At 33.5% G+C, this 23,652-nt stretch overlaps 1 protein-coding gene across 9 annotated transcripts in view; it reads right to left on the bottom strand.

Annotated features, from left to right (window-relative positions):
• Positions 1 to 23,652, bottom strand: part of DGKB (diacylglycerol kinase beta) — a 743,750-nt gene that overhangs the window by 160,016 nt on the left and 560,082 nt on the right. For 8 of the 9 annotated variants that reach the window (XM_024249734.3, XM_024249737.3, XM_024249742.3 and 5 more), the window contains one exon: positions 19,137 to 19,332. In XM_024249734.3, coding sequence (XP_024105502.1) covers positions 19,137 to 19,332 — 196 coding nt within the window. Of the gene's footprint in view, positions 1 to 13,438; positions 13,589 to 19,136; positions 19,333 to 23,652 lie in introns of those variants that run through there. The other variant, XM_063726066.1, reaches the window with a different exon arrangement.

Here is a 23,652-nt window from a genome sequence, read left to right as displayed (position 1 = left end):
GTTTATTAAGACTTTTAAATGAATACATATTTTAATAATTTCTCAGCCTTAATGTTTTATATGGTAACAATAGATGTACCTCACATAAGCAAAAGTTCTTTAGGATTTTCAATAATTTTTAAGAGTATGAAGGGATCCTGAGACTAAAAGTTTGAGAACCAGTGTACTCTTTTGCTAATTGGGGTAGATGAGCAATAAATGATATGTAGGCTGTAGATCTTGTAAGATAATGACTTGCCAGGGTGTGAAAGATAAATTCTCTAAAGAGTCAGGGATTCATCTCTGTATTATGCATCCAGTGGTCTGCAGTATGTCAGGACATGTTCTCCAAAATAAAAGATAAAGTATTATATTTTATACTTATCAGCACTAAGAAAAAGTGCAATGTTGGTACCTTGTCCCCATTCCTATAAGTTCATCCACAAGCATCTTCTTCGGAACACTTTGTTAAGATCTACAGGTCCATTTGTATTCTAACCTTGGGCTACTCTCTATACAAAGGACAACTGGGCAGGCTTCCCAGAGCTCTGCTCATTGGGAATTTCTCCTTTCCACTACCCCAAAAGCAGCGCTGCTGGAATAGCAGCCCTTTTTTAGAAGCACACTAACAAAGCAAGATAAACTATTCACGAACCCTCATTAAAGTTTTTCCTTCTCTGACATTTGGTCCTAAGAATCATAGGTGGGAGCTGAGGGAGAGGTGGGGGTCCAGCAGTGGTGGGAACAACAGACACTCATGCAGCTTTCCTTGCTCTCTGGCCCTACACATGTCTGATCCAGGTGTTCTACTTCTATCTTACAATGAATTCTGAGCTTATGACTTGGTTGGTCTAACAAAACTCAGTATATGTTGGGCCCTGTGATTTCATTATGGTTACTTGCTATGGTCAGATGTTCCATATTTATAGAGTACAAGTAGCATGTCCAGAGCTTATTCTCAGTTGACGTATAGTTTTCTGCTGCCAATGCCATAGCCTTGCTCCGCAGCCTTAGACTACATTGTGATTCTCTTATTGAGGTGTGTCGTCAACTCCACAAAGCATCTTTTCCATATATATATATATGTACTGTGTGTGTGTGTATATATATATATATATGTACTGTGTGCGTGTGTGTATATATATATGTACTATATATATATGTACTCTCTATATATGTACCTATATATATATATATGTACTATATATATATGTACTCTATATATATGTATATATATATATAGTACTGTAGGGTCTGTCCTGTAACTTAAGTTACAGGGCTGCTTGCATTTCAGTTTGACCTATAATAGATCATTTTATGGTCTGCATCTGACACAAAGCTATAAGCCTCTGTTATTAGATAAAGTAGTTAGAGCCATACTCACAAGTGCAGGTCATACTGCCTACCAACTTTGCCCTTTTTGTTTGCATAACCTTATTAAATAAACCTAATGATGACATGATAGGAAAAATAATTCATGACCATTCTCATGAAAATAGATGTAAAATTTTAAATGTAATATTAATAAATAAAATCCAGTGTTGTATAACAAGATAATACATCATTCCAAGTTAGATTTATTTAAGGAATACATGGTTGCTTTAAAATTTAAAAATTAAGCAGCCGGGAAAGGTGGCTTATGCCAGTAATCACAGCACTTTGGGAGGATGAGGTGGGCAGATGACTTGAGCCCAGGAGTTTGAGACCATCCTGGAAAACATGGCAAATCCCTGTCCCTACAAAAAATACAAAACTTAGCCAGACATGATGGCACACGCCAGTGGTCCCAGCCGCTTGGGAAGCTGAGGTGAGAGAATCTCTTGAGCCCAGGAGGCAGAGGCTGCAGTAAGCCAGTATCACATCACTGCACTTTAGCCTGGGCAACAGAGTGATACCCTGTCTCAAAAAAAAAAAAAAAAATTAAGCTATGTAATTCTCCACATTCACAGGATAAAGAATAAAAAGTATGATTTTCTCAATAGATGAAAAACAATAATTTTATAAAAATCAACATGTATTTATAACAAAACATAGTAAATTTGAAATAAAGAAGAAATCTTTAACCTGAAAAGGTGTATCCATAAAAGTATACAAGGAACTTTAGAGAAATGGTGAAATATTGAAATCTCCCGCACAACCTCCAATATCAAGAACAAGACACCAACGTCCATTATCACCCCATGTATTCAGCCTTGCACTGGAGACTTTAACCAGAGAAATAAGAAAAAAAAATGAAAAGGATTAAGGGTGAAAAAAGAAGGAATGAACCGTCATCATTTATTGATGGCATGATATTTATTTAAAGTCCAACAGTCTATAGATACAGTATTAGAATTGATAAGTGATTTTAGAAAGCTGTATATTTCGGTACAACAAAAACAATTAGAGAGTAAAAGTCAGAAAATATATTTTTTAGAATAGCATTGTTAAACACCAAATATCTAGGCATAAGACGGCTACATAGAAAGTTATAAACCATTATGAGAAACTAAAATGAAAAAAATGGAAAGCTATACCACGTTCACCATTTAGAAGACTCAGATTGTAAAAATGCCAATTGTCCCTAAACTGATCAATGTAATTTTATCCAAAATCCCTGTGGTATTTATTTATTTATTTATTTTAGAGGGGAGACATTAACAAACTGATTAACAAAACATTAATTAGGAAACTGTAGTACTGGCATAAGGACTGATGAATAGACCCATAGGGTAGAACAGGTGTCAGCAAACCGTGGCTTTGTGCCAGATCTGGCCTGCTGCCTGTTTTTGTTGGAGCAGAGCCATGCCCATTTATTTAGGTATTGTTTTTGGCTGTTTTTGTGGTACAGTGGCAGGGATGAGTAGGTATGACAGAGAGTATATGACCCAAAGCTCGAAATATCTACTATCTGACACTACAGAAAAAGCTTTCTGACCCCTACTGTAGAATACAGAGTTCAGAAATAAATTAACTCATAAATAGAAACTTGGGATTAAGATTATGTTACCACTGAGCAGCGGGTGTAGGAGTCTTTTCAATAAATACTGCTGGGTCAGTTCGATAATGACATGAAAAAAGAAATTATTCTTGATCTAAATTTAAACCATGCACAAAAATCAATTCCATCTTAATGTTAAAGTTAAGCAGATAAAGCTTCTCAAAAATAATATAGCAGATGTTCAAAATTATTTTTAAAAACTACAGATAAAAAGCAATAAGAAAAAAGTAATAAATTGATACATTGGACTTTAATAAAATTAAGATGTTCTGATGTTTAAGACTTTGTAAACTATAGGCAAGGCACACAGTGAAAGAATATATTTGCAACCCATAGAGACAACAAAAGATTCTAGTTCCTTCAAATATAAATAATATATAATACCAGTTAAAAAATAGGAAAAAGACTTGGGCAGATATTTCACAAAAGAAAATGTCCAAATGATCTGGTCACATAAAATGATGTTTCACATCATTAGTCATCAGTAAAATGCATATTTACAGAACAATAAATTGGGATGCCTAAATTAAAAAGACTCATCATTCAAAGTGTTGGAGAGGATGTAGAGCAGTGATAGCCCTTGTGCACTGCTGATCGTAGTGCAAATCAGTACAATCACTTTTAGTAGCATCTACTATAGCTGAACATGCACATACCTTATGACCCAGTGATTTTTATTACTCAATTTATACCCAGAAAAATATACAATGTTCAATGATAATGTTCATAGCAGTACAATTAGTAATAGCTTCCCACTGGAAAAAGCTGCATACTCATAAAATGAATACTATAAAATAATGAAAATATGGAATTTAAAAGGCCAGATGCAAATGTATATATGCTATATAATTCTACTATAAAATATAAAAACCAGAAACATTTATTCATAGTGAAAAAAGTCAGCATATTGAGTAGGGCAAGTGAACTAGGGGTTTCTGTGGTGTTGGCAATGTTCTATTTATTGATCAGAGAGAGTGGTTACATAGGTGTATTGACTATCAAAATTCATTGACTGTACATATAAGACATGTACACTTTTCTGCACATATGTTATAGTTTATGACAGCATTCAGGTTCATTAAAAGGATAACACATAGAGAGGGAGTAGGGAATTGGAGGAGATGGGGTGATATTTTAGACAGGGAATCAGAGAAAGCTTCTCCTAAGAGAGCGTGTTTTAACAATGACCTGTTTTCAGTGACCTGAAAGAAGCAAGTGAGAAGCCATGTGAAGCCATGGAAAGTCATATTAAGATCTGAGATAAGAGTATTCCAGGCAGAGAGAATATCAATGCAAAGGCTTTGAGATGATACCATGCTTGATGTGTTTGATGAGTATCCAAAAGGCTACTTGGGCTTGAGTAGAGTGAGAAGAGTTGTCATAAATTAGATTGGCTGACACATATTAAACTATTGAGTGAATGACTTATACGAAGATTGACATTTCTGGTCTTGGCATAATTATTTCTTGTTATCTGTCCATTAAATATACATGAAACATTGTAAAATGGTTTTCAAAAAACCTGTCTATTAGCCTTAGAAAATAACAGATTTAATACCAGGGTAATCTCTTTACTCAGTTCAAGAACTGAATTCTATTTCACTAAATTTTCAAAGTCTAGACAAAATGTTTTGTCCATCCTACACAATTCCTAATGAAGGAAAAAGAGAGAAACCAGCAATTAATCAAGACATTAGTTAAGTTGAGGGAAAAATATGTTGACAAAAGCATAATCTCCTCATTTACTGATCATTTATGGGAAAAGAGTTATACGCAAATTTTATATATGCATATGAAAGTCTTGGCGGGCACAGTGGCTCATGCCTGTAATCGCAGCACTTTGGGAGGTCAAGGCTGACAGATCACTTGAGGTCAGGAGTTTAAGACTAGTCTGGCCAACATGGTGAACTTGTCTCCACTAAAAATACAAAAATTAGCCAGGCATGGTGGCATGAGCCTGTAATCCTGGCTACTTGGGGGGCTGAAGCAGGAGAATTGCTTGACCCTGGGAGGCAGAGTTTGTACTGAGCCAAGATTGCACCACTGCACTCCAGCCTGGGTGACAGAGTGAGACTCTGTCGCAAAAAAAAAAAAAAAAAAAGAAAGAATGTCGGATTTAAGACACGACACTAGCAGCAATGGAAACCGAACAATAAAAAATCAGTCTTTCAAGGACTTATTTCTCTTAGAGACATAATTACCTAGGATTGTCCATGAAGAATAAGCAATGTCATTTGAGGTGATGGAAGCTCATTACCAGGTGGCAAAAAAACAATAATTATACTTTCTACATTTTATAAGAACCTAGACATACTACACTTTAACCCTGTGATGTTTTCCTTTTTAATTTAAAAATAGCAGCATCAACAATCACCACCAAGAATAAAACAATAATACACGCAAGAACAAGATACATATTCAAAGTCCTGAGACCTCACAGTTTCCCTGAGAGTTGCGAGTGTCCTGCAATGAGACAATGATGCTTCTGCCTATCAAGAGTTGCTGCAGAAGCAGGAGACACTAAACTTTAAACAAAATCATAGAACTTTTTCAACCTTTCCTCTCGTATTGAGTCTATGTTAAAGTGCCATAAATCTTGTTGACAGTTATTGCCACATCTATTGGCACACAGTCAGCATCTGTTTGAAAAGAGTTTTTCAGCATAGGCAGGGCCCATTACCTGTTCTCTGTCTTCTCTTACAATTTATTTTCACCCCAGCAGGCAGCACCTCACAATGTCATTAATTTCTTAGTCAGCCTGTACTTTCCCTTACGGTCACTTAGAGAGTGCTCTTATAAACAGCTCTGTGCATCACCAGAAATGCATTGCACCTCTAGAAGGAAATCAGAAATTTAAGAGCAGCAGGTACAACCTGAACTGGTTGCTGAGGTGACATGGTCTCTGCTGCTAGATCAGTGGGGGTCGTCATGGTGATTTGGTTATATGGTTCCAAGGGAATCAGTGCTGTTGGCCAACACAATCTTAAAGTGAGCGATGGTAGATGTGCAACTGAAGGGAAAGCAGCAAGAAAACACGATATTCCACAATTCACCATGAAGAAGAAAGCAACAAATGAGTAGACAAGACAGCAAGAAATTACCTGCATAAAGAAGGCATTCTAATCATCCCAATACCCGAAAAGAGTGAACTGTACTCTAGTCAACTTTCATTGGGACAAATATTCTAATGGGAATTGCCCCTTTCTTCAGAAAGTATGACTAAAAAACATCATCAATCAAAGCTGGACCAGAAAAGCAGTCAGAACCTAATTCTTCATTAGAACAGGTTTAAAGATGTCCAGTCATGAGGACTCTACTACTTTAACCATAATATGTTTTTTTAGAAAAATTAAAATTTTCCATAAACTAAAATATGGATCACATTTATTTTTATTCTTCTGTGGGGCCAGGACTCATTTCTAGAAGGGCTACTGGTCCATAGTTAGAAAATGGCCCCTTCACCTCTGTGGTAAATGTGGGCTATATGTTTGGATGTGCTTCAAATATTCTAGATGGGTAGCTTTGTGCATGTTTTAAATTTTATAGAAAAATAATATCTTCCATTTCTATTTAATCATTGTTTAAAATGTATTGAGCTGTAAAAAATCACACAAGGAGGTAGAAAAGTCAGAAATGTTTATGTCCACTCATATAGGTTATGAGACAGACCTGGCAAAGATAATTAGGTCACAGATTTCTTTTTTTTTAACCATACAACTTATTGTATTCATGTGCTTATAGTCTAGGAAACTAAAAACTAAAACGTGTGTGTAAGAAACTCAGTAGCCTTCAATGTTCATGTCAAAAGTCTCTCCTATTAGCAGCTGCTAAGTGGAAAAGAAAGTTGAAGGAAAGCAGCCTGGGTAAGTTGAGAATTCTAATAAACCAATTGGTATGATACTAATTTGCTCTTTTTTTTCCTTGCCCATGGAATATGATAACTCATTTTTATCATGCACCTTTGGGAAGACTGAAAACCAAAAAAACGAAAGAAAAGTCAATACAGTATTAGAACTAAGGTCTTCCCACCCAAGCTACTGTTTTCTGGTGCATGAGTCAGGTGGAGCGGTGCTACAAGGGTCAACCAAGAGAGTGGGTTGTTCAACTACTGTGGCAGGAATCACCATAGAATGGACATTCTCACCTGGAGGAGGACTTGCAATGAAATCTGAAGAAAATATTATTCTCAAGAGATAATATGTAGTGGAAGGAAAGAAAATTAAGACAGAAAAGAAGGAATTCCCTTCTCCTGTCTATATATTTTCATCCACCTTTCCTTTGGGGTAATGGCATAAACATTTGTTTCTTAGAGAACCTTGTTTTGTTGTTTCCTATCAGCTTCCTCTGCAAAACAAATACACCCCTGAATCCGCCTTCCTCTTGAAGTAATACTTTGGTTCCCTGATTTTCTGATTAGGGCTTCCAAAATAATTTGTGTTCAAGTATGTTTTTATTCCAGGCTTCATTTTGATATCTACATGTCCATTATTAGCCTGTCCCCATTAACCGAATAAGTACACATGCAAACACACACAGGCACACACACATACACACTCTACTACAACACATATACACAAGACATATCTGAGTACTCACTAGTAAATACTCATGTGTACTAAAGTCTACCACAGGGGTTTCAAATGTCAGTTGTGTTTTTTAGTTTAATTCAACTTTTATACCTATAGTAATTCATTTATTTCATTTTTGATTCTTTTAAATGTTTTGGATAACAGAATGGCTCTTGAATTGCAAAGGAAGTTAAATTTCAGTATCTACCATAAACAGCACATTCATTTCATTCCTCAAGAATGAAAACACCTGTTATAGTTCCTTTTTGATTGCTGACTTTTATATGAACATTTGGATGAAAAGTAATGTTTACAAAGATAACTTATATATAAAAATATTCGGAAGACAAACAGCAGAAATGAGAATCAAAAAAAAGCAAACAGAAATTTAAAATAGTTTGTCTTAACAAAACAATTACAATAAAGAATTTATTAAAAACCTTTGGAAGAAACTGTTTCCAGTAATTTAAAAAGAGACAGAAAATATATTAACAAATAATTGAAAATAATATCTAACTACACAAATGTATAAAATATCCAACTCAAAATAGCACTGTTAATATGTCATTATATTTTAGTTAACATACTTTTAAAATGAGACACACAGATTACTTCGTTGCATATCTCTGAGAGCTCCTCAAATCCTACACACATTTCAAATTGTTAAATTTGATACAATTACTGTCTTTTTAAAATCAAAAGAGCATTTTCATGCATTTAGACTGAGTAAGAGATGCATTGACTCCTTGCTTCCCACTAGACTCACTAGACATTCTGATACTGCACTCGTGGTGAGCTGGCCAGAGTGAGGTTGTGAAAAAAAGACAACAATGCCGAGGACATTTGGGCAAAAAAGTAGTTACCACCAAGTATAAAAATGTTCGTAAAGCTATCACTGATTAACACATTATTTCATTTTTGCTCAGTTGCTTACTAGAGAAATGTATAAGTAGCATCTTCAGTTCCTTGCAAGTGACCATGGTTAGCTTATTTCATGGCAAACACATGTTAATATATGAAATGACTTCTCAAACCTATTTTATATGGAAGTCACATTTTTGTGCACATGACTTTTTAATTTTGAAAAGACCTTTTATCACAAATTCCATGAAACTTTCTTTCAGTAAATATAAAAGTGGAATGTTCTCTAATACTAGTTGACTTTCCATCTCTTACTATTCTTCTAACAGGATACTCTGAAAATTTGAATATCATAGACTTAGTAAGAAAATATGTTTTATGTAGCTTTTTGGGTTAAGAAGCATTAGTAGGAAAACAAGTCAGTGTGCTTTAATTATCCGAAGAGACATACATTTATATAGTCTGTAAAATAAAATTATTTAATGTTCTTCGTTATTCAATATTTTTGAAAATATTGCTATGTTTGTGTTTTATTCACAGAAATTCAGTTTTACAAATAGAAGCTGATTTTTTATGAAACCAGAGCCAAATTACTAATTTCAGTATTAATAGTTAGCTTTGACATGTTTAAAAAGGGTAGAAAGTACTTAATAGACCTGTCTTCAACTCTGAAATGAACGACTGCTCAGGGAAATGGAATTGTTCAAAGATACATTTTCTTTCTGCCAATCTGTGAAATATAATATAATTATTTTCTTTTAATGAATCTCTCAACGAGGAGCAATCTTTCAGAGCTTGAGCAGGTAAAATATAATGATAATGGGAACAGCTTTGTAAATAAAAGGATGAAACGAGATTGTTATTTTGTGCCATATTATGGGATAATTAAAATAACAGTGCAGCGTTCATCATGTATTTGAACTTTCTAAAAAATGCTCCCCAGGGCTCTTTTAAATTAGTCATGTTTATCCATGTAGATTTGTAATCTTACTGCAAATATCTGTCACCTTATAATATTCAGACCTCAATACTTAACTTAATCTGATTAATATCTGATACTGTACAACAGCTAACAAACCTTGCCTAAAGCAGACATTAAAATAATAACCTGAGTTGATAAACTCAAATTTATTAAAAGAAGAACAATGGAACTATTTTCATTAAGCCAGGAGAATGATTACTCTCAGTGTGGTGGGGCTCATGAACTATATGAGATTCTATGTATTTCCACAAAACAGAGTGGCTGCACACTTCCAAGGAGCTACTATTCACATGATAATTAGCTCTATATAATAAAAGACTATATTCATGGAAACTAAACTCATGGCAATGGAACTCCAATGGCTAGTTGCTTTGTTTAATTCAAATTCATACAGCTCAAATACAAGTAGATGATGAGATTTGATTTTTCAAGAAACAAGTTTCTTTGCAGTTCACTGGACCCTCCTAGCACCCTTCTTAGATAAATGTGTGCAAGCAGAATCAAGTGCTAGAGTGTGGCCATTATATCACATCCATTAAAGTTATTAGAAAACAAAATATAAATCAAGAAGGTAAAATAAAAGTCTGATATCTCTTCTGGTATAACTTTAAATTGCTAGTGAGATATCATTTCACAAAATGGTACAATTGAAGTTTTATTCTCAATTAGGTTATAGTTTTTCTCAGTTATTATTCTCTATCTGGAGGAACAAGGAAAATGGTTTTTAATATCAATAAATAAGTAACTGACTTATGTTTCATACTTTCTGTAGTTGATTTCATGTCTTTTTAATAGTTCTTTCATGCTTATAATTTTTAAAAATCCTCTGCAACTTATTGTCAGATATCCTGATGATAGAAAAAAATTACTGTAATTTCCTGGGGAGCTATCTACCATCTTAGCTTCAAATCATTACCCTCAAAGGGCAAGACTGCTATCAGGCTTTATATTAGGAAATTTGTATGGATAGCCTCATATTTGGAAACTTTATGTGTCTACTATTAGAAGGTATACTCTACATGTGTTATTTAATTACTTGAGCGTTATATTATCAGGCAATATTTATTTCGTTTGGAAATCTGTTTTATATGTCTACCAATGCGTACGTTAAATTGACTTAAAGTTAAGATGCAGCCTTACTCTAGGTAGGTGATCTGCCACTATTTTCAATAGACAGAGGACTGGACAACTGTGCCACAGAAACAAATAAGATGATAATTTTACCACTGATATCAGATATCAAGGTCTACAGAACATACCCATTAAAGCATTTGTATTTTCTAACCTCTGCAGTTGCAAAAATCAATAGCTAGGAATATAGAAGGGTTTTAGAATAGCATGTAGAATTTTGAAAATAAACAAGGTATTCTTCCTCAGAAGTCATATAAGATTAACAATCTGAGCCTTAATTAAAAATCCTGAGTAAACACATTCATTTCCTTTTTCCCTTGCAACTATTAAATTGATTAATAAACCATATATTTTTCAAAATGCGACTGGTACTAAAAACTCATTTTTCTTGTTTCCCTACATTCATTAGATGATAGAGAGTTGCTCATTATTCTGCCATTCCTGTGTACCTTTTTGGATTTTGCCCATTTTCTTAATTTCAACTTCTTTTCAGGAATGAACAAAGTGATGATCAATGGTGATGATTTCATTTATGTACCAGAAAATACCACTTTTCTGTTTAAATGATTACTGATCTGTTATATTCAATTTAAAATGGCTTTGCAGTCTTACCAATTCTACCATAAAAAGTTACAGCATTATACTTCTTGTCAGATTTTGTTTTTAAAATTTTACTGCACATCAGACTTTTAAAATTTTACTGTTGAACAAGGGGAAAAGGGGCAATAATGACGGTCATGAAAAGGTAATTTGTATGCCTTCAGAAGAGATATGAGAATATTCTAAATATTGTCATCTAGTGGCTTAGTTCCTCTAAAATATTATTCATATTTCTAGTTTGTGCTTTTTAAATTTCTAGGAGCTACCAGTGTCTGCAGTTTTTACAGTACTATGACAAATAGAAATTTCATTAATGCTTCTCAATAACGCATATGCTTTTATAGGATAGCCAAACAAAAGATAAGAGTACCTGGTCTTATATATTGAAAATATTTTTATTTTTACATTTTAGAAATATGCCTTATATTCTCTAACTTTTTATTACTTTTTACAAACTTTAAAATTATAACTTAAAAAAAATCTTAGTGCCATCACATTAAGATACCCAGGTATATGATATAATCTTAAATTTAACAGCGATTTTGATATTTAGTTTTATTAAGCATATGCTATTATTTGCATTAACCTCGCTAAAAAATTTCAAAGGAGGCCATTTAAAAACATAGTTAGGAACCCATTTTGAGACATCTACTTAAAGGTTACTAGATAGCAAATGTTTGGATCTATCTATTTTCAACCAATGAAAATATCATGGTATTAGTGTATGCATATATTTTTGTGAAATGCAACATCTCAAATGCCATACTATTTTTCAACAATTTTAACAACCAGGTATAATAATGCTGCATGAAATCCTTTTCTTGTTTCTAAATTTAATTGATTTAATCACTGAAATTAAATGCTTGGAAATTCTTCTGCTTGCCGGTGTTTGAACGCCAAATACATCATCTACAGTTCTAAAATGAATACTGCATTTATATTTAGACAACTTAAAACACTGCTTTCTAAATTACCCTAAATAACCCATAGAAATGTCTAGAAAAATTGATAATAGTGGATGACAAATGTCCATTGCCATCAACTTTCAAATAAGAATAACTTTTACAAGGTATACAAAGTATACAATTATCTGGGTAATATAATGTAAAGCACACATAGATTAATCTTACTTCTTCCAGCACTCACCACCAGTGAGCTCTTCCAAAACTCATCTTTAAAGATGAAGACATTGGAGCTAGAAATCATATTTATCTTCAGAGGCAAAAGAAATTTAAGTTTTGCCAAGCTTTCACAGACATCAGCTCGTTTATTCTCTTTGATCAGCTTGGTTTGTATTGCTTTGTTTTGCTTTTCTTCATAATTTCTGGGAGTTAAAAAAATGATAGTAATAAAGTCTCTTGAGTAGAGAGACTCCTTGACAGCCAATCAGATACACAGTCTCTCCCAACAGTGCACAGAGAGATCAAATAGGGTGGGATGAGGATATGTTTGGTGCAAAGTACATGGAAAAGCTTATTCTGGGGGAAATAATACCTAGCAAATTTTATCCAAAATGATGAAGAATAAAAACAATGTTTACAGTAAAGTATTTCCACATGGGGCTACTTATCTGAGGTTTTTTTTGTTTGTTTGTTTGTTTTTTGCCTGAATTTTTTCATGAGAGATAGTAGCTAGCATTAACTAGGCATTTGCTACGTACTGGCCCCTATTCTAAGCTTCTAATCTGGGCTATCTTTTCTCATTCTCACAGTCACCATATGAGGAAGGCACAATTCTTTGTGCCCATTTTAGAGATAAGGAGATTAAAGTACAAGGAGATGAAGTTACTTGCCCAAAGTTGTCCAGATAAGCAGCAGATTTGGGGTTTGAGCCCAGCCAGCTGGAATCTGGTGCCTGCACCAAGAACCACGAACACTATGCTGCCTTCGTGAAATGTGTAGGAGTGATTAAACTAAGTATTTCCACATGGGGCTATGCAAACACTATCAAGGTGGTGAAAACTGCAGCAGCTGAGTGTAGTTTTCTAAACTTTAGTCTTTCTGGCTTCACCTTCACAATTTTGGCAACATCTAAGTATCTTCTAACTTATCACTTAGGTAGGTTGTTTCACTCTATTTTTACTTGAATTAATTTTTAAAAGAAAATTTTGATTAACATTATAAATGATAGTAAAGAATTCAGCATTTCTTACCACAAAGAGAAGACAACTGTAATAGTAAATATAAAACCATTAAACTTTTAAAACATTCATCCATGTACCCACTAACCCATCTCATTTTCCATCAGTGGAGTCCTTGATGGGTTTTGGGAAATTCTGCCCAAAGAAAAGAGTATTATTGTTAAATGTGAATGAAATCACTGAAAATTGTCTGGACAATATAATATGTTAATTAGTTTTTAAATAAACTTTTGCATGATGGGTACCTGGACAGTTGTATCCATATGCAGGGTAGACAGTCACCTATTAATGAGGTTTCAAGCAGAAAGTCCAGCTGCTCCCTTAGCTTCTGGCAAATGTTTGAAACTCTATAATTTGAATATAATTACTTTCGCTCAGTGGTTATCAAACTTTTTAAAGCAGTCAACAACTTCATTTTAAACAAAGCAACATTTTATAAACCAGTAAGTAAAAGAGAAAATTGAAATTTTATTTGTGCAAATCCATTTTAGAAGTTCTAATTGCTAACACTCTCAACACAATCAGTGAGAGGCCGGGGGCAGTGGCTCACACCTGTAATCTCAGCACTTTGGGAGGCCGAGGATGGTGAATGATGAGGTCAGGAGATCGAGACCATCCTGGCTAATACGGTGAACTCTCCCTCTACTAAAAATACGAAAACAAAATTAGCCGGGCATGGTGGCAGATGCCTGTAGTCCCAGCTACTCTGGAGGCTGAGGTGGGAAAATGGCGTGAACCTGGGAGGTGGAGCTTGCAGTGAGCCGAGATCCCACCACTGCACTCCAGGCTGGGCAACAGAGCGAGACTCCGTCTTAAAAAAAAAAAAAAAAAAAAAAATTCAATCTGTGAGAATAATGGATCTATTTTGATGAAGACAATTGCAATGCGATAGTATCTTATTTTCATAGATTTCTGCATTTTGTTTTGGTTTTGTGGTATTGGCAATATCCTGATACAGACATATATATAATTAAATAGTATGAATGTGTTGCTTCTCAGCCGTGTTGAACCATTCTGTCTCCACTACCAAAAACTGGAATAGTTAGACTTGGATCTTCAAAGCTAAATCAATTAGAGTAACTAAAATGGTTCATATTCCTTGAGAGGTCCTCACTCTTGGTTAAAAAATAGTTTTCAAAAGCGTCTTTTTAACAGAATTTTTCACTTTCGACAAAACAAATTCATGACATAATGATACTTGCTGTATCACTGAATTGAATTGAATTGCTAAGCTTCAATTAGTCAAATTTATTTTATTCTGTGTACATACCTGAAATGCTCCAATTTCATTGCTGGCTGCTTACACGCAGTTGTGAGCATGTTTAAAATCTTCTCTGATAAAAGTGTGCTTGATATATGAGCCAGTACAAAATTATTATTAATATTTGGGGGAGTTAGTTAACTGATACAATTTCTTTATGAGGAAAAATACATCTTATGATGGTCTGCATTTTCATTTAGGTATTGTCACTTTGTTTTCATGTCCACTGATTGCCATATGTTGTTTGGTGCTTGTGCCATGCAAAAGTACCTGAATTTGCTGGCCTTTTAATTGCATGTGGTTCCCATGAACTGTGGTGGTAATGTGCCCATTTGCACAATATTTCTTATGAAATATGCAAAGACATATTTTTAAATGTCCATTGCAGATCTATAGAGTTTCCAGTCAATGCCACAGTTATTTATTTCTTTATATGTATACTTTATATGTATATACGTGTGTGTGTGTGTGTGTGTGTGTGTGTGTATGTGGGTATGTATAAATATCTATATATGCATCTACCTATATAGAGAGAAAAAAGAGGAGGAAGAGAAGGAGGAGAAGTTGTTTTTGTCTGGTAACACAAGTTAATGATTTGAGAACTGTTAATATGACAAATATATTTTTGTTATAGATTTTTTTTATTGTCCCCAAATCTGGCAATGAATTTTTTTTTACATTTATTACAGAACTGCTGAGGAATTGCAGTTATAACTCAATGGAACACAGTTTGAAAAATAACGTTTTAGCTGAAGGCCTTTATATCTTTTAAAATGCAAATACCTCTACTTTCATCTGCAATCAGTCATTTGTACATTAATGTGAATGAATTTATTAGACATCTTTCTGAGTTTAATTCAGAAGAGGGGGAGGAAAAGATGAACTCAGCTACTGAAAGACATGGGAAAGATCGAATATTAATGCTAGGAGAACTGAAGACTAATTTGGCCTAGTTTACAGTTTTGCTTCAAGACTATGCCATCTATATATAATACATTTATTTGTATTTATAAACACATATGCACACAAAGAAAATGTCTACTGCATTAGTTGAGTGTGACTGTGATTATGTTTCAGAATTGGATCCAACTATTTTAGAATATTTTGCTGGAATAATGTAATTACATGAATTACTTAAAATTTTGTCAACTCTAAAGTAAGTCAACAGTAAAATTTCCAACCAATGAACTGATTGAAGATATTCTGGTTTTATTATGTGAGTGTCTTCAAAGATTGCAAGCAAATAAATTATGCAGAAGTCCCAGATTATGTACAGCTTAATATAAATAAGGACTTAATGCTCCAAACCTGATCTCATACCTTTGGACTATGATATTTCTTTAACTTAAAATAAAAGAGTAAACTTTAAATTAAAATAAAAGGGTAAACTTAATATAAATTAAGTCCTTTTATTAAATAAAATAATTACCTTTATTACATGAATTTAGTTATATGCGTCCCCCGTTTTCTCTCCCTCCAAAAGAAACTATCTAAACTTTATGAAAGCAAGTATCTATTTCAACAGTATAAAAATTTAGTTGAAACTTCTGATAATTTTTTACAGAGGCATATGAGAAACAGTGTTAGTTAATATTTTAAGAAAGAACAAGAAGAAAATTATGTTGTTTTTCATTTCATTTCATGTATTTTCTAACAGTGAAAGTTATTAATTTGATTGTAGGTTAAAAATGTGTTGGATTAGAGCCATATTGGCCATATTCATTCTAAAGTCAGTGCTTATAATAATTTTGTGTGAATTTGAAATATATTTAAATTTGAAATACTGATTGATCCTCACATTTAATACTATTGCTACTTTGTTGTGTGTTTTTGATGATCCTCACATTTAATACTATCGCTGCTTTGTTGTGTTGTGTTTTTTTTTTTTTTTTTAAAGACAGAGTCCTTGCTCCATTGTCCAGGCTGAAGCGCAGTGGTGCAATCATAGCTCACTGTAGTCTTGAACTCCTGAGGTCAAGGGATTTTCCCTCCTCAGCCTTCTGAGTAGTTGGGACTGTAGGCCTGTGCCACCCACCAGGTGCTATTACCACTTCCTCCTTTCCCAGTATGTTGCCTAGGCTGGGCTTGAACTCCCTGCTTCAAGTGATCCTCCTGCCTTGGCCTCCCAAAGTGTGAGGATTGCATGTGTGAGCCACCATGCCTGCCCTATTGCTGTTTTTATGTCAAGAAATTGAAAACAAAATCAAGTGATAGAAATATTACTATTTAGGAAAGGGGTAAATGTAACTATCTCAGTAGTAAATTTTGTTTTTGGCTATTAAGTATAACATTGAAGAATTAGCAGAATAAATATGAAATCAAAACTTAGAAGCATTTTGAGATACTTTTGGTATTGTGTTGCAAAATATCTCAAAGTGAAAACAATACTGAAATCACTAAAAAGAAAAGACTAATGTATAACAGGTTTTTAAAAAATATTCAGCTCAAAAGGTCATTCTTGGTTCTGAGATTATATTTATCCTGAAATAATACTAAATCAAAACTATAAGCTAGTCAGTTAAGTCAGGGAACAAAATTGAGCCTAACATACTTCTGTTTTTGCTCATAGAATGACCTTTGAAACCTCTCTGAGCTCTACTGTTTTTTTAACTTTTTCCCATCTGTGTACTGAGAAAAATGTATTACTGAGTCACAAGGCCTATATATTCCCACTTCCTCATTTCCCAGAATTTATGGGAAATTGGATCTAATAGTTCTACAGTAGAAAGCAAGAAGACAGAAAGGGAAGAGAGCGCTTTTCCGATAGTTATAGGCACTGACAGCCTATGACAATATTTGAGTCTGGTTTGTGTGTAGTTTATTCCAAATGTGTGTTCCTGAAAAAAAATCATACAAAGGAGTGTGAGTGAGCCCAGGTAAATGACATGTATGCAGCAGCCCCAGAGAGAGTGTACAGATGTGTGTTTGGGTGGAGCACAGTGGTGTATCTAAGAAATGTTCAACAACTCAGTGGGTGAATGTAGTTGGCAGCTGAGCCATTGAGAATCAATTTGTATAAGTATCGGGAATGTGTAGATGCAAATGACATATCAAGTATTGAGATGTAGTGACCAAACAGAAAACTTAACCTGGAAATTATTTTGTATATATTATTTAGTGAAAATATTTTTAAGGAAGGAAGAAAGGAGTACATACGTAGTACCTAATAATACAGGCTATAAAATTACAAAAGAGTTTTTTAAGCTTGGTTTTAGTATGGTCCTTAAGCTAATTCCAATACTTAGAATTTTTCACTACCCTTTTTAGAAATTTACTAATTTTACATTTAAATGTATATTTAAATACAAATATAAATTAATTTCAATAACATCTAGAAACTAATAATTATATTTATTTTCCTCCTCTAATTCATATAGCACAAACCTCATTTTTTCTATATATTTCTCCTTCAAAATATTATTTTCCTCCATATTTTCACAGTTATATTATATTTTGAGTATATAATTTTTAATTGATTTGTTATAAACTTGCTTGTACTAATACATTTCTCCAAGACTACTTACACATTTTAAGGGCATCAAAACCACCTGTCATTGGCAGGTTGTGATAAGCATTTCTTTCAAGAGAATACCTAACACTTTCTCCATCAATCTTTTCCACTTTCATGGTACCAAATTTTATATAACAGAAGTCACTGCTTGTTACTGAAACTTGAACCAGGTACTCAAAGACACCAAAACATAAAGCTATTGCCCACCACCATAAAGCCCACCAACCATCTTCTCACTTTATTCTATTTCATTTTTTAGTAATTTATTTATATTAGTCGATTAACACTGAAATCTCTTCATATTTTGTCCTTGCTACACTGAGCTGAGACAACATGTTTTGATTTCTCAATGTCATCAATAGTATTAGGTAAATTCTAGAAGGTAAAAACGATATTACAGAATTATATACATAAACTATTGGGACATGATTAGTTGTCAGAATATCACATTGATATCTTAGTTTATAAAATCTCTAAGAATTAGGTATGTCCCAGTGAGAACTATATTACAATTGAGTTGAAAATTCTGACCCATAGTTAGTCTAGTCTACTTTTTTTAGGTCTTTGCTCTCTGTTTCCCAGGTCTCCTACTTGTTGTTACTAACTTTCTGGAAAAATTCAGCAGACAACCAAAATTTATCATGGGATATTTAAACATCCTGTTATATACGATACTTAGAACAACAGCTCTGTAAAATAGCTTCAATCTCATAGCCTGACCAAAGCAGAAAAAGAACAAAATCTCTTATAACACAACCTTAGAAAAGCCTTAACTAGGTCCTTATTCCAGCAACTCAAATGTCCTATTTAAGACAATCACGTTTCAGAAGAGCTTAATATACAATATCTTCTATTTTATTATCCACGAAATACCCCACATGTATTTTATTTTCTGTGGGAAGAGCTATATACAAAGAAGAATAATGAAAAATGTAGCCAATTTATACTTGAGTTAGAATCTATTGTGATATAAATTAATCACACATGGGTATCTCATAATATGAAAAATACAACTGTAAAAATATATACATCATTATAGTGCAACGGAAAACTCTTTACTTTTAAAGAAGCCTTTGAAAACAGGTTAACAAGCAATTTAACAACTAATTGTTAGAAAACTGACCTTGACTTGCAAACTTCAACTCTTTGGCATCTGTGACGGTGGTCCTTTTGTCAGACCCTTTTTTCTCTATTCGTCGATGGCTTCGTCTTTTCTTAGACTCTCCCCAAAGATTGGATCCTCCATGCATGCTTGGTATATTCAAAATAGCAATTCCTTCCAGAGAGATGTTTATTAAATCTATCTGTACTCCATCACACTGATCGGTAAAAAGAAAGAACCAGAAACAGAATATTTTATCTTTATTTCCCTGATTTCTTCTTTTTCATTTCCTCATCTTTTAATAAGTGTGTTGAAATCCATAATGTTGTCATTTCCAAAAAAGCCTTTCGAGAACACTTAACCCTTACCCTGAGTCAATATAAAAGATAAAACAGACCCTAACATTTACCAGTTATCTCTAGTAGTCCTTAAAAATGATCAAATTAAATCACCAGTATATCTTTGTTTGTAGAAAACCTTTGGGAGAGACTTGTTAATATCTGCATATATATTTAACCAGCTGCAAATTTCCAATGTGTTACAAAAAGGTTAATTCTGGAAACTATGGTCAAATTTTAGGAAGAAATTGTGATGATTGCCCCTATTTAGAACACACTGCAAGATACTATTGGGGGAAAGTACAGAAACAGAATTGATGCCTCATGGTCTCACACCTTTGGGGCAGAGAAAGAAGTAGCTTAAAAGACTTTTGTTTAAAAAAAAAAAAGTAAAATTCAAAATAGCGATTCTAAGAGACTTCAATCACACTGAATTTACCAAGGATGGTTTCTTGGACTAGATGAAGTCCTAAGGAGATGTCAAAGGCCAGGAGAGGCACAGTTGTCCAAATGAATACGGAGGGCCGGCCAGATTGAGTGAGGGAAATAGGAGTAGCAGTTAAAAGACCTTCAATCCAGCATGATTTTATAGCTGCTGCAAAAATGGTTAAAAAAAAAACAAGGTTAATCAGCCCAATTTTTCTTATTTTCCTCGTGACAAAACACCCTGGTGATTATGAAAAATATAAAATTCACTAACAAACAATGTTTTGTTATATTCAGAGTGGTCACTTCTTAGTTTTTTGAATTTTCCATTCATTTCCACTAATGGACATATGTGGACAGTGACAAGATTCTGTATTTTTAAAATTACTATTTATTTATTCATTTGCCTTGACTTCTCTAAAATGCTAGTTATTATTATACATTCTAGAAATTATTATCCCATTTTCAATTATAAGTGAATATGAAAAGAGATATAAGCACTTTGTTTTTTAAAGAATTTTGTGAGGGATATGCATTTCCTAAATTGAAATATATTTACAGTGGCGTTGTTTCATTTGCCATGTCTTAGTACAGAAAAAATTATTGACACTAACTTCATCATTTCTCATGGCAGTCATGATTTTTGAACTCAGAAGACACAGTGTTCCATGAAAATGATGAAAAACAAACAAAACAAAACAAAAAAAAGCCCTCTCTTTTTCCACATTCGCCTCATGATACTGAAGCTAGGATTGCATCTTGTTCACCGAAAAATAAAAACTGTGAAATAAAGAAACACATCTTGAGACTACTTGGCAGGGGTAGAAACAAATTCTAGAGAAAGTGCCAAGTTTTCATTTAATTTGTTTCGATGAGGGCGAAACCAAGATCTGGATGATGCTTTTTTTTTTTTTTTTTTCCAGAAAGCAGTGCTTTTTTCCTCCTTTTCTTGTACTAAATTAAGATGATTTCTTTTTACTAAAGAATTCTGGTCATGTGTATACTCACTTACCGCTATATATTCTAGATAAACAGATATTAATTTCATAATTAAAAGTAATCTTGTGTAAATACCCTGCAGGCCTCAATGAATCAAACACATACTGTGTGTCAGGCCTCCCACTGTCTTCAAGTGGAATGTACTGGCTGGATAATTAGATAGTACATATTTTTTAACCTTATTTGCATGCATATTATATCTTTTGCACACTGACAAGCAGCAGTAACAACAAAAGTCAGATTACCACAGGGAATTCCCACAAAGAAGTCTTCATTCCTTATAATTTGCAGCCTAAATTAAAATAATTTGATCTTTGACAAGGATGAAATGTCAAGCAGAAGGGGGTCCTCTACAAGCCACGGCCTGTGGCTTCTGAAATCTGCCTAATTTATGTCAGTCACTTCTTAATACATATTTAAGTATTACACGAAAAAGATGATAAATATGCAATCTGACACCTTTGGTATTTCCCTGCTGTTAATTTATAAAGGTCTGGCTTCCCCCAAACTGACTAAAATCATTTAAATAACAGAAGAATCATGAAATAAGCTGGAGTCGGGGCCTGGCTTCCATTTTCACTCAATATTGAACACAGCAGGTAGTACACTAAGACAATTATTTGACTAGGCCTTAGAACCCCACTGTGACAAGTTACTTTCAGAATTAGTGAAGGAGGATTCCTTTGTTCATCTGCAGAAAAGGAGAGCATGTTGCAAAGAGGCTTCTTTTTTTAAAAAGAAGAATCGAACCAGCTGAGTTACATGTGACAATTGAAAAACATGAGTGTATGCTGTTATTCATGTTTTCACTCTTCAGAGTCTTGTCATGTGTAGTTTTAGGGAAACAGAGTAAGTAGCTCTCTGAGAAGTGAAAAAAAAATTCTCAAAGAGTAGCAAAGAACAAGGACTGATGAAGAACATTGATGTTCCTTTGAGAGCAGGACAATGTACTTAAATAAATTGCTATTTATTAATGATTTGTTTCCACTTATTCTTGACCTCAGGCTACCTTCCTCTGTTTGCTTTAACGTTATGTTCATTAGTCTGGAACATTTCAGTGCTGGTTCTGATGGAGACCAGTAATTGTAGCACACCAGTTGAGTGCATGAAAGTAAAAGCTGAGGTGAAGCCTATGAAATATAAACAAGTTATAGTACTGTGTCAGATAATATTTTCATTCCCTTTGAGATTTATGACTTTTAAAAAGGTAGCTACAGAGGAAAAGAATATAAAAGCTTAAAAGCTAACAGCCTCAGTTAGTCAATAAATCCTGAATATTTTTATTAGGTAGAAAAAAGGTCGTTAACATATAGTACTATGGGAGCTATTTATAGAGTGCAAGGCTGTGATGCCATTGTCCACTCTTATCAGTTTTAAAATAGAAGATCTGATTCCAGAGACAAATTTAATTAAAAGAAAAGAAGACGGTTTCAATTTTTCTGCCAATGTGTTTTAATCTTCATAAACAAATGAGTCCTGTGTCACACTGTACAGAGGTGTTAAAAACAAGCTTTATATGTGACTTTAGTGTTTCAGATCCACTTAACATGTCAGTTGATAGGACTATTCAAAACATGTGAAGAACTTTGGAGAGCTCTAAGTGTGGATGGTAAATGTGATGAGATACAATTAATGATAAACTAATTTTTTCCATAATAGGTCTGATTCTATGTCTATATCAGATAAAAATTATTTCTATTTTTACTCGATGAAACCTAAAACATTACTTTATAGGTAATTTCAGTATTAGGACACATGGGGCAGAGACTATGCTTGGGAATTCTGGCTATTGCCTTTAAGAACTCTGTTTTCCAGGTTACTGAGCAATGAGAATATTGTCTTTTGAATCCTGCTAATTTATTTTGTGTTTTTGATGCTACTCATGCCATTTATTAATTCTTGAGATCACTTAGGTTTCTAGGGGTATTTAATCATTACAATAAATCAGTACTTTGGGATGGAAATTCTTGGCTTTAAAATGTACCATCTTTCCCAGTATCCCTGTCAACCAAAAGACTGAAATAACTATAGAATTGGCTTTCTTATTCTCTTATTAACTTTGCCTGGTACTCTGAGCAAACTAAACATTCATGAACTCTGTATCTTCAATTCCAAATGCTGACCTGAATTTCTCAGGCACAAATTTCACCCCTCCAAATACTTTAATATAAACATTGGTTTTAAAATATTTTCTTGTAAGTTTAAAGAATTTATTTTTATCTTTTGTAATAAAGTTAGAAGATAAATGAATATCTTTAAAAAATTCTACTTCGTGTATCATTAAATCTTTACATGTATGTGTAAATACATATATTTTTCAATCAATTTGCTCATTAGATTTAAACATTGTGGCAGCAACATAATTCTTATTTCTCTTAAATTACTGAAGAAAATATTTATTTCTGCAATGGAGATATAATAGTATCATAAGGTTTTGATGAAGACTAAATCAAATAATATATGTGCATTGTTTAGCATCACCTGTGAGACAGTTAATAATAGGTAAATCTTAACTACTATTCAATGATATTCATATCAACCCAAATACTTGCCCTCTTTGGAAGGAGCCCACTATGTGAAAGAGAAATATTAAATAAAAAGACACACAAAAGATAGTTTGATTTTGAAAAAGCTGCCAATAAAACATGTATCTATTGCTGGAGGTTCTGTTTTTACTGAAGTAGTTTATTTTGTTATATATTTTTCGAACAATAGTAGGTATAATTTTAGGACAAATAGGAAGCAACAACAAACAGAATCAAATTTTCGAATTG

This window comes from Pongo abelii, chromosome 6, assembly GCF_028885655.2.
Source record: "Pongo abelii isolate AG06213 chromosome 6, NHGRI_mPonAbe1-v2.0_pri, whole genome shotgun sequence".
NCBI lineage: Eukaryota > Metazoa > Chordata > Mammalia > Primates > Hominidae > Pongo > Pongo abelii.
This window is presented reverse-complemented; position numbering and strand designations above follow the sequence as displayed.